A 12,639-nucleotide genomic window follows, 5' to 3' on the forward strand; every position below is an offset into this window, starting at 1 on the left:
TTGGCGCCAAGGATTCTAGAACACAGCAGCTGGGTCCGTCTGTCAGCTGCACACCCACTCCCTACATTTGGAGATCTGAGCCGAGCATTTTCATAGCCACAAAAACACTCCTTCTTAAAACAGCTGTAGACACCTGTTCTGGATCATCTTAGTGACTTAACCTCGCCAGTGACTCATACCAATACAGGCACATAGGTGGATTCATCCATCTCTATTCCGAAATTAGAGTGTGGCTAATCCTTTCCAGATTCTTGAGGCCCTTTAGGGAAAGACTATATGGGACCACATTAAGTTTAACTCATAACTAAAAATAATTGAAGAAGGAGGCCAGTGACTATTAATGCTAGCCCACAGTTGGAAAGCATGTGTATAAAGTAACCCCTGGCATTTGGCTTATTGAGAAACTGCAGAGATTTTCCTCTATTTGACAAAAATGGTCTGATGTAACACTAGTTAGTAACAATGAAAATTTTGATTTGTGTATGCTTATTGCGTATGCTAGACAATTATTACATTATTTATAACCCAAAAAGAGCCTGTCGTTGCAGTGCAAAGGGTATGGATTAGCATGCTTGGCTTAAGCTAATTCATATCTACCCTTGGAACTGGAAATGGCTTCATTTCCCCCTGAATCTTGTAGGGCAGAGGTAGATTATCTGAACAAAATTGGGATTTGGTTAGAAAGGACAAGAGAGGTGAGGTAGAAAATAGATGTTGAGGAGGTAACCTCAGTGTTTCCTACATGGCATTTCTTAAAAACCTTCCTACAAATTGGAGGCTACAATCCAAGCTCCTTATTATACCAGCCAACGTCCCTTAAAATCTGGCCCAAATGCCTCGTAGAGCTAGCACTATACATACAAGTCCTGTTAACAAGCTTCACTCACAATGAACATTTTCTTTCTCAAACCAAGCTTTTCACACTCACGTCTTCACGCTGCAGACTATGACATAGCCTCACTTTGTAATGTCTGCCACTCTCATCTGCCCACAAAGATCATACATATTTTTCTCCAAAGCTAAGTTTTAGTGTTACCTCTGTAAGTTCTTCTCTGATATCTTGATTAGAAATCATTGCTTCTTCCTTTCTGTTCCCTCGCACTTAATTTTCAGCCAATTCAGCACCCACATAAATCCATCTGATACTATAGTTGTTTCGTGTCTCCTCTCCTCTCTCGACTTACTGACCACAGTATCACCGTCATCTCCCAGAGTGCCTCACAGAATATGTGCCCCGTGAGAATATGCTGACTTCCATGGACTAGTTTCTGTGTTCTCCTGGTTGGGAGGAAAGGCCTGGGGGTTCACACCTTCACATGAGCAATGATCCTTAGTCACATCCATGCTGGTCACCATCTTTCATTTCCCAGTTTTTTTAAATGGACCCTTATGCTGTGCCCTATGTTGCTTTGTCTCCATTCTTCAGCCAACCCTTGCTCCCAAATGGCAGGGCTTTGTTTGAAATGGCTTTGTTTGAAATCCCTTCTTCTATTAGATCAACACTTGAAATAGTCTCAGGAGTCCCTTTAGAACAATATGGTAAAGTAAATATGGTATTTTACCATAAAGACTGAGATTGATGTAGGTAGAAACCGGTTAAAACCTAAGAGCACAAACTCTCAAAAGAGACCTTGAGCTCAGCACTGACAGGGAACTTGCTTGACCCTCCCTCAGTGTTCGTTTCCCACTTTGCTTTGCTTCTCAAAGGTCAGTTGTTTGCTGGTATGAGACCAAGAACTCAACTAACTTCACCTCACATTGGGTTTCCATCCTGAAGTATTTGGAAATTCTGATCTGTTTTATCCAAATTGTCTTCCTTGTGTAGGTTTCGCCATGCTCCTTCTTTCTGAAACATGACTGCATTTGGTTCTCTGTCAATCAGGTTTGCACTAATCCTCCAAAGACTTAGTTATTTACTCACCAATTCAATAGACATTTCTTGAACATTCACTATATATTTATTTATTCAACATACATTTATATATTTATTAAGATACTACATTCCAAAAATGAACCAAAATCAATGGTGGGCAAAAAGGAGACAGACTCTACACTCATACCATGAGAGCCTATGAGAGAGAACAACATTAATCAGATGAACATACAAATAAATGTAAAGTTACAACCTGCGTAAGAACAGAGGAGCAGAGGTATTTGGTGTAGGTTTATCAGAAGGAGGATTCAGCACAGTCTGGAGGTTAGGACGGTCTCTCCTAAGGAAGTGATGACTGAGATAAGATATGAAAAAAGAGTCATTTTCTAGGAGAAGGAAACTGCACTTCGGTAGGAGGGAGTTTTGCACATCAGGCAACCTTACAGAAAACCCCTGGAGGGGAGTTTGGCCCAGACGGTGGAGTAGGAAGACCCTGAGCTCACCTCCTCTCACGGCCACACCAAAATTACACTATTTACAAGGATAGTAGAGCAAGGATTGAGGAGAAAAACCAGAATCTACCAGAAAAGATCTTCTACAACTAAAGATATAAAGAAGGAACCACAGCAAAAGGGGGAGGAGGGACAGAATCATGGTACAATCAAGACCCATACTCCCATGTAGGTGACCCACAAACAGGAGAATAATGAAAATTGCAGAGGTTCTCCCCAAGGAGCGAGGGGTCTGGGCCTCACATTGGGACTCCCCAGCCTTGGGGGTTCTGCACTGGGAAGACAAGCCCCAGAATGTTTGGCTTTGAAGGCTAGCAGGGCTTTCTTTCGCAAGAGTCAAAGGGCTGTAAGAAATACAGACTTCACTCTTAAAGGGCACACACAAAATCTTACACACTCCGGGACCGAAGACAAAAGCAGTAATATGAGAGGAGCCAGGGTCAGACCTGCTTACTGATCTCCGAGGGCCTCATTCTGGGGACACAGATGCTGGCAGCAGCCATTTTGGGGTGCTCATCCCACAGTGAAGCACTGGTGTTAACACGTGCAACTTGGGGATCTGTCCTCTAGCTTATTAGAACTGGGACCTGACCCCACCGACCAGCCAGCCAGGCCCAGTCCTGAGACACCCCAGACCAAGTAGCTAGCTGGGTAGAAACACAGCCCCAGCAGACAGCAGGCCAGCTACCATAGGACCCCTTGAACCCCCAGTCACCCCAGGACATGCCACTGCCCACCAGAGGGGCCAGAACCCAGCCCCACCTGCCAGTAGGCCAGCACTAGCCCTGGTACAACCAAGGCCCTGCAGCCCCACACAACGGAGTATCACTCAGCCATAGAAAAGAATAAAATCTTGTCACTTTCGACAACATGGATGGACCTAGAGAGTATTATGCTAACTGAAATAAATCAGACAAGACAAATACTGTATGATTTCACTTACATGTGGAATCTAAAAAACAAACAAAACTAAACAGAAACAGAGTCATAGACACAGAGAACGAACAGGCGGTTGCCACAGGGGTGGGGGTGGGGAAGAGGTGAGGGAGATTAAGAGGTACAAACTTTTAGTTACAAACTAAATCAGTCACAGGTATGAAATGTACAGTGTGAGGAATATAGTCAACAATTATGTAATATCTTTGTACAGTGGTAGAAAAGAACTAGACTTAACAAGGGGATCATTTTTAAACATATAGAAATATCAACTCGCTATGTTATGTAACAGAAAACTAATACAGTGTTGTAGCTCAATGATACTTCAAAAACAAACTAACTCCTAGAAAAAGAGATTATATTTGTGGTTACCAGAGGCTGGGTGTGGGAGGAGGGTGAATTGGAGGAAGGCAGTCAAAAGGTACAAACTTCCAGTTATAAGACAAATAAGTTCTAGAGCTGTAAGGTACAACATGATAAAGATAATTTACATGCTGTACCTGATATACAAAAGCTGTTCAGAGAGTAAATCCTAACTGTTCTCATCACAAAGAAAGAAAATTTTTTTCTGTTTCTTTAACCTTGCATCTATATGAGATGATGGATGTTCACTAAACTTATTGTGATAATCATTTCCTTATGTATGTAAGTCAGATCATTACGCTGTACACCCTAAACTTATATAGTGCTGTACATCAATTATAGCTCGATAAAACCAAAAGAAAAAGAAAAGAAAGAAAAATAAAAGTTATATTAAAAAAAAGAAAGACTTCCCTGGTAGCTCAGTGGTTAAGAATCCACCTGCCAATGAAGGGGACACGGGTTTGAGCCCTGGTCCGGGAAGATCCCACATGCCGCGGAGCAACTAAGCCTGTGCGCCACAACTACTGAGCCTACGCTGTAGACCCTGCGAGCCACAACTACTGAGCCCGCATGCCACAACTACTGAAGCCCGCGTGCCTAGAGCCCGTGCTCCACAACAAGAGAAGCCACTGCAATGAAAGCCCGAACGCCGCAATGAGGAGTAGCCCCTGCTCGCCACAACTAGAGAAAGCCTGCACACAGCAACGAAGACCCAACACAGCCAAAAATAAATAAATAAAATAATTTATTAAAAAAAAAAAAAAAGAACTACAGTAGATGAAAAGTATTCTCCATTCCCAAACACCCTGGAATCACTTATCAGAGGTAACCATGGTTATCAAGTTCTTCACACACACACACACACACACAAAGAAGCTGTGTGTCTATATAAAATCTTTTTCTATATTAAACAAGATAATATTACACACACTAACCAACACATTTTAAATATTAAACTTTTAAACATTTCCAAACTAGTACCTGCGGAGTTACTTCATTCCTTTTAACAGTTGGAAAGTGTTCCACTGTATGATGTAGCTTAATTTAACCACTAACTTACTGTTAGAATTTACTGATTAGGTAATTTTGAGTTGTCTTTGGCTTAAAGAACAGAAATTTACTTTCTCATGTTCTGGAGACTGGAAGTTCAAGATCAAGGTGCCAGCAGGGGTCAGTTTCCCTGAGGCCTCTCTCAGTGGCTTAGGGATGTCTCCTTCTCACTGTGTCCTCATATGGTTTGTCCTCTCTTTGAGGGCATCCCTAGTGTCTCTTCCTCTTCTCACGGGGACAACAATCATATTACATTAGGGACCCACCTCACTGGTCTCATTTTAACTCAATCACAACTCAGCCCATAACAAAAAGCATTTCACAACATATTAAAATAAGTATCAGCACTTCATTCCTGGTTGCCCCCACTCTCAAAGAAAAAAAATAATAACTGCTTTAAAATCCTGAAAGTATATTTTGGTAAAGATCCAAAGAGAAATAGAGTAATAATTAGCATTATGTTAGTTTAACACCAAAGAGGGAAAATGAAGAGTCAGTCAGCACTAGCCAGTGTACACTTAAGGCAAGGAGGCAAGGGGTGGAGCCTGGACTTGGGAAGGAAATGAAGTGGAAGAAGCAGAAGCTGGATTGAGAGGTTTGAACTTCATTCTTGGCAAAGGGGAGGGAGAGCTGCAGGAAAGAAATGACATGTTCTATACAGAGAGGCAAGAAACGGAGTCTACCAAAGTATATTTTTATGCAGGAAGAAGTCAAAAACAGATTTAAAAAATGAAAATACATAAAAGGGAACTCGACAGCAAGATCCTGGAGGAGGTGCTACCTATTTTACAAACAGAATGGGCTCGAGATCTGGTGAAGGCACTGGCCTTGATAAGCCCCGAGACAAAAGAGAATATGAGTGAAGTGTCCACAACATGTTAAAATTCAACGAGGATGTGACATTAACTGCTACTTTTAAATAATGCTTATAAAGAGACAGTCATGAACCTTTAAGAAAAATAGATACATCCGGTAACTTTATGAACAGTGCAATGATTTACATGTATAACCAGTGTTAGCCCCAAAAGGGGGTGGGGGGGATTATAAAATAGGGATCTAAAGCCCCCTACTCCATAATCACCCTCAAGTACGCACGCGTGTCCCCACCCCTACCTGTCACTCCCTCCCCCTAAAACAAAACAAAAACTCCATAAAAGTTAAAACAGCGCATCTGCTGCACAAAGCTGTGCAAAATCAGATTCGCGGCAAATTTAGAACTCTTTAACCTTGATTTTGACCTTCCCACCAGTTTTAGGTAGAAATCCAAGCAGCAGCCACTCTACAGCTTTAGCTGGAATGTACGTTGTCTGGTGCTGTAACGGGCACGTTTCCTTCCCAGCAAGCACATCACTGGGCGGCATTTCTGCCTACACTCCCAGACTCAGTTCTCTCGGTGGAGCCCCGTGGAATGCCGAGAATCCCGCCCGGCACGGGTTGCATGGCCGGACGCTGACCACCAGGGGGCAGCCCCTCAACTCAGGAGCCGCCCTGAGGCGGCGACACGGCAGACTGGGTTCTCCGGCGCCGCACCCCCGGACCGGAGGGGAGGGGGCCCAGTTCCATGCGGGGCCCAAGCAGAGCCTCGGCCGTGGGTTACGTTGTTGTCGGGGGATTCTTCGCCCCGAATCTGACTTATTGGAGACTTGGCGTGTGCTTTCCTCACCAACTGTGACAGCGGAGCTCCCTCTCGCTCCGAAGCGACCATCGGAGACCCCGGGGGAGCCGGTTTCGGCCCGGACCCGCCGGCCGAGAGGCCCCGCCTCCCGGGGGGGCGGGCTGCGTCCCCGCAGGAGCCCGGCCCCGCCCCGCCCCGCCCCAGGTGCGGCGGGCGGGGTGGTGCGGCGGGCGGGGTGGTGCGGCGGGCGGGGTGGTGCGGCGGGCGGGGTGGTGCGGCGGGGAGATGCCTCCCGGGCACCGCCCCCTCGCCCCGCCTCGCCCCGCCTCGCCCCGCCCCGCCTGCCGCGCCGGGACCGCCCGCCGAGCCTCGGCTCCGGCCTCCTCGCTCCGACCTGCACCGCGCACCCCGGCCGCCCCAGCGTGAGTTTGCCGATCCGAGCGCGTCCGTAGGGTGGGCCGGGGGCCGAGCACCTGGGGACACGGGTGCGCCCCAAAGTGCCAGTTACAGATCCGAGAAGGTTCCCGGCAATCGGGGTGTCTCTGTCTTCTTAGGTTCACGTTTTTGTTTCGTTTCGCCCTTCTTTCCCTATTTGCTGTTTCTCAAAACATTTTTCTCTCGCCTCTTTGAATTTGTGAGTCAAGAATTTGACAAAAGATATATGATGGTGTGTGGGTGTGATTCTGGGTGCGCGCGCGCGGGCACGTAGTTATGGAGAGTTGTGGTCAAAGCTCTGAGAACATATTTACTGCTCATCTCCTGGGTTTTTTGGTGCTTTTCCTGTAAAACTAGGGAGGCCCGGATTCGTGAAAGACCTCCCTTGTCTTGTCAGAGGTGGTTGGCTTGACCTCAGGCTTCCTGATCTCTCGCTGCCTTTTCCCACCCCAAACCCGCAAGCTGAGATCACTCACCCACGCGCTCCATACTCCAGCTGGGAACTGGTGCTTTTTTGTGAATTTACTTTCCTGGGGGCAATATTAAGAAAGAGGTGGTAGATGGGAACGGCAGTTTAAAACCAAAAAAAAAAAAAAAAAAGCTGGAACTTTACAAGGAATACAGGGCATGCTCAGGGAGCCAAGCGTACCAGAGATTTGGTGGAGAAAGTGAAGGGAAAAAGTCTAAGAAACTGTGGAGAGCCCATACCCTGGAGGCTTAAAATCCAGGGTGAGCCACTCAGTTTTTACCTGGGGGAGTGGATGAACCTGAGGGTTCTGATTAGGAAGACATGTGACTAGGATGGCTTGAGGGAGGTTGTAGGTGGGGATGTATCCTGGGGACAGAAACCAGATTGGTTTCATCTAGATATGAATGTAAACTGAAGGGACTGATATTTGAGAGATACATGAAAGAAGATGAACAAAATGAGGTGGCTGATGGTGTATGGAAGCGGGAGGGAGGAAGGACAGAGGCAGATGTAGTGGAAGGGAAGGGTTTGGTCTCTGTCGGTTTAGATTGTTCCCCAAAGCAAAACCCGATAGAAGGACCTGAGTGCAGGTAGTTTATTTGGGAGGTGAGCCCAGTACTGCACAGTGAGGACATGGGGAGGAAGAGACCAGGAAGGAAGGGAAGCCAGCAAGGAAGGGCCTGTCGCTGAGCTGTTTACCACTGTGGGCAGCTGGAACCCAATTCCTTGGGTGACCTTGTGAGGGGCTCCAGAATGCACCTAGGACAGCCCTGTGGCATTTATCCGTGACACCCTCCCCCCTGGTGAAGCTTACCCTGTATCAGCTCACCACCACTTCAGGGCACCTGCCAGGTGAGAAAGGTTTCCCAGCGCGCCCAGGAAAGTCCTCCAGGGCATTTGCTGGAGTCAGAGGCGGTCCAGGGCACCCAGAGCACCTACTACATAGCTCTTGTCACTTAGGAAGCTAGAAAAGACAGCAGAGGGACAGACACTAGTGTTTTCTCAGTGCTCACTGTATACCTGACACTGGACAAGGCATTTTTATTTGCCTTCTCTTCATCTTCAAAAACAATCCTCCAGGGGCTGTACTATTCTCTTTATGTAAATGGAGAGACTAAAGTGTAAGTAATTTATCCAAGAGGAGCTGCTCTGAAGGGAATAATTAACTCAGTTCTAGGCACACCAAATTTTAAAAGACCTGGTAAACCTCAGGATGCTCCCCAAGTAGAGGCGGGGAGCTCCCTAGTTAGGGCAGATATGATAAATTGGGAGGCGTTTCCAATTCATTTGGTCAAAGCTACCAGAACAAATTTAGTTTCTGAAAGGTCCACTGACCTTTTCTTCCAGAGAAGTAAAATACTAAGTCAACTCAGGTCAACTCTCACCTTGATCGACCTGCTCCGTGGGATCCAGCCCCGCCCTCACTCCATTCAGGTTCTGCACCTCCCTGTCTGTTCCTCCAGCCAGCCACCCTGGGGCTTCTCACTGCTCAAGTGCTCTCCTGCAGCATTTCAGGCCTCAACTTAAATGTCAGGTTTCAGCTTCAAGGTCACTTTTTCCTGTAGGCCTTTCCTGTCACCCAGTCTAAAGTAATTTTCCGGTTGCTCGATATCACATCACTATGTTTTATTTTCATCTAACACTTATTAATTGCTGCATTTTATCGTTTATCTACCTATCTAATTATTGTCCTTCCCCTTCTCAAGTATTAGATTCGTGAAAGCAGGGACCTTGTCCGTTGTGCTCCTTGCTGCACCCCCAGGCCGTGGCACGTAGTTTTCATCTGAATGCACTTAGTTGTTTTTGTTCTCACTCATTCCTTCATTTGTTCTGACCAAGCTCAGTCTTTGCTTTCTTCTCCTGCAGCTGACTGAACCATGGCGACAACTGCTGCTGCTGCCTTTGAGGCCCTCATGGATGGAGTGACAAGCTGGGATGTCCCTAAAGGCCCCATCCCCAGTGAACTCCTTCTAACTGGAGAGGCTGCCTTCCCGGTGATGGTGAATGATCAGGGCCAGGTCCTCATTGCTGCGTCCTCCTATGGCCGAGGCCGCCTGGTGGTTGTGTCCCATGAGGGCTACCTGCTGGACGCCGGCTTGGCCCCATTTCTTCTCAATGCAGTGGGCTGGCTCTGTCCCTCTCCTGGGGCTCCCGTTGGAGTGCACCCATCCCTGGCATCACTAGCAAACATCCTGCAGGGCTCTGGGGTCGGGGCACAGATTCAGCCAGAACCGAGAGGACCCCTGGGGGTTTATTGCATCAATGCCTACAGTGACACCATGACTGCAGAGCTGATCCAGTTTGTGAAGCGTGGAGGGGGCCTGCTCATGGGGGGCCAAGCCTGGTATTGGGCCAGTCAGCATGGTCATGACAAGGTGCTGTCCAAGTTCCCAGGGAACCAGGTGACCAGTGTGGCTGGGGTGTACTTCACTGATACCTGTGGGGACAGAAGCCGGTTCAAGGTCTCTAAGAAGGTGCCCAAGATCCCTCTCCTGGTCAGGTGAGTGGTGTTTCCCTATGGGGAGTCTGATGCATGTTCACAATAGATCTGATCCCCCTCTTCAGTGAGCTTCCACTTTAATACACGTGATTTACCACTGCTTTTCAGAACCACTACAAACAGAAGATAGGACAATTAAAATGCACTGAAGCCCAAGAGCGGCTGGGTTCTCACTGCCACTCCCACCTGTGGCCAAAGCGACAGTCGATCTATTAGAAAAGCTTGTCTTATTCATCAATCTGTCTAGTGCCTGAGACTTGGAGAGTGTGTGTGTCAATATCTCTTAAAGGAATGGAAAAGCATTTGTTTCTTTGTGTGAGGCACATACCATGTGCCAGGCCCCATGCAGAAGACCCTTGCTGTCTTGACACTTATATTCCAGTGGAAAATTAGGCAACTAAGGAAGCAAATAGATACACTCTAGCAGGTATGGATAAGAGCTGCAAGGAAAGTAAAGCAGGATAAGTGACAGAGTGACAGCGAGGGGAGTGGGGAATATTTTATTTAGGGTCATCAGGGAAGGCGTATCAATCAGGCCTGGTCAGGATTAATTGGTGTTTCAAACAGAAGGGATTTAACGTGGGGAGCTGGCTAAGCAGGCAACACAAGAGCTGGAAACTGCACAGGAGACGGCGAGGTAACCAGGAGGTAAGCAGTGGTGGTCCAGCAGCCCAGGGGCTGCAGCCACCTGGTGGAGGCTGGAGCCATGTCAGGCCTGTCCAGCAGGAGCTGGGGCCCCAGATGGGGGGCTGTCTGATGGGACCTGGAGCCTAAGAGAAGACAGTGATGGCCAGAGACACAGCCTGAGAGAGACACATACCTCAGCTCCTTCCTCCTTCCTGCCTTCAGGCTTGGCTGATGGACTGAATGTGGAGTGAGGGGGGAAAAGAGGAGTCAAGCGTTTTGGTGGTCGCATGCCTTAAAGGTGAGTGTTGCCACGTAAGGAGCTGTGAAAGTCTATGAGAAGACAGATGACAGGAGGTCAGGAGTTTAGTTTTGGATATTTGGGGTTTTAGATAACTTGTTATCAGTGACCCACTGTGCTTGGCCACATATAACAGAAGCCTTGCTATAGTGGCTTGACCACGTAGGAGTTTATTTTTCTCATGTAACAAAGTCAGGGCAAGATAATCAGGCCTGGGGCATTGAGTCCCTGCTTCATGATGACCCAGGTTCGTTCATGCTTATCCATTCTCTCCCTCTCTCGCTCCCTTCCTCCCTCTCCCTCCATCTCTCTCTTGCTCTCTCCCCACCCCCGTGGCCCCCACCCCTCCCATCCTGATGATGTTTTACTTTTATCTTTATGGTTACAAGATTGGTACTACTGCTTCAGGCACTATAATTACACCTCCGCAAGAATAAGCTAGAATGAATACACCTGCTGAATATGTCCCTTCTAATGCAGAAAATAATATATTTTCTGGGAGCCCTGACCATTAGGCTTCTATTATATTTCAGTGGCCAAAATTAGCTCACCTGGCCAACTCTAGCTGCCAGAGGGTCTGAAGGGCCGAATATTTTTAAATGGGCCCTGGCATCTCTGAGGAGATCAAGACTCTGCTACAAGGAAGGGCGTACAGATATTTAGTAAGCATTTAGCAGTGTCCTCAGCCCCAAGTCCTGACTCGCTCGGTCTTCCTTCCCTCTGAGAGGGCTGGGAGGTGATGAGTTACTCAGAGAGGCAGGGTGGATCTGATTCACTCCAACTTCCCTTTAATTCTAAGGGACAAACAAGGTTAAATCCCATCAACCTAACTGCTCTTAATTGTTCCAAAGGACTCCTGTCCATCAAACTAAACCTGTTTTTCTTCATCCACGCCTACATTTTTCATCTCTGCCATTGAATCTGAAGTATATTTTATGTTTGTTTTAACTTTTAATTATGGAAAAGTTCAGAGAGATGCAAAAGTAGAGAAAACAGTACAAAGAGCCCCACTGGGTAATGCAGCCATTACCCAAGCTCAGTAACAGCCAACTCATACTCAATCTAGTTTTATCTATAGCCACACGCCCGCTTCACCCCAGCTTATTTTGAAGCAAATCACAGACATCGTATCATTCCATCTGTTTTTTAACAGGTATCCCTAAAGATGTAAATCGTTTTGAAAACATAACCACAAGGCACCATCATCATCATACCCAAAAGAAGTAATACTTCCTTAATGTCATTATTTGTTTCCATAATTGTCTTATTTTTTCACTGTTTGTTGGAATTGGTCTTTTATTAAAACCCAAATATTTTGATTGCTTGATGTGAATTATATATCTCATATAATGTTGAGTTTCTTTTCCAATTCTTTTTATCTCTTGCTGCTTTTTTGTTGAAGAAACTAGGTACTTTGTCCTGAGCAGTTTCCCCACCGTACAGAACGTGTTTCCTTCAAAACAATCTGAGTTTTGCTGATTGAATCCCTGTGGTGTCATTGAATGTATTCCTCTGTTCTCTATATTTCTTGTAAATTGGAAGTTAGATCTGGATTCTACAGCAGGGATTGGCAAACTATGGCCTGTGCGCCAGCCCCCTGTTTACATAAATAAAGTTTTATTGGAACACAGAGGTGTCCATTTGTGTACATATTGTCTGTGGCTGTTTTTGAGTTACAGTGGCAGAGCTGAGTTGTGTCAGTGGAAAACATGTGGCCCACAGGCCTAAAATATTTATTATTGGACTGCTAAGAAAGTTTCCCACCTCCTGGTTGAGAGGCTTGATCAGATTCATGTTCGAATTTTATAATAAGTCAGTGCGTGACCGCACTAGCCAATGGCTTGATCCTTGTAGAACTGGGATGGCAGGCAACATTTTTTCCTTACAGTTTGTCTTATAAAATATGAGATATTTGGAAATTCAGTTAATCGAAAAAATTACACTGGTAGCTCCGGCAAAGC

The 12,639-nt window shown here is 46.4% G+C and overlaps 1 protein-coding gene across 3 annotated transcripts in view; it reads left to right on the top strand.

Annotated features, from left to right (window-relative positions):
• The first annotated feature begins 6,697 nt into the window (after positions 1 to 6,697).
• The window catches only part of TCAF2 (TRPM8 channel associated factor 2), a 30,665-nt gene continuing 24,723 nt past the window's right edge, over positions 6,698 to 12,639 (top strand). For 2 of the 3 annotated variants that reach the window (XR_008617311.1, XM_028489648.2), the window contains exons 1-2: positions 6,778 to 6,983; positions 9,120 to 9,753. Coding sequence is in view for 2 of the 3 variants with exons in the window: in XM_028489648.2 (XP_028345449.1) it covers positions 9,131 to 9,753 (623 nt within the window). In the remaining variant the exon portion in view is untranslated. The other variant, XM_007118860.4, reaches the window with a different exon arrangement.

This window comes from Physeter macrocephalus, chromosome 5 (assembly GCF_002837175.3).
Source record: "Physeter macrocephalus isolate SW-GA chromosome 5, ASM283717v5, whole genome shotgun sequence".
Classification (NCBI taxonomy): Eukaryota; Metazoa; Chordata; class Mammalia; order Artiodactyla; family Physeteridae; genus Physeter; species Physeter macrocephalus.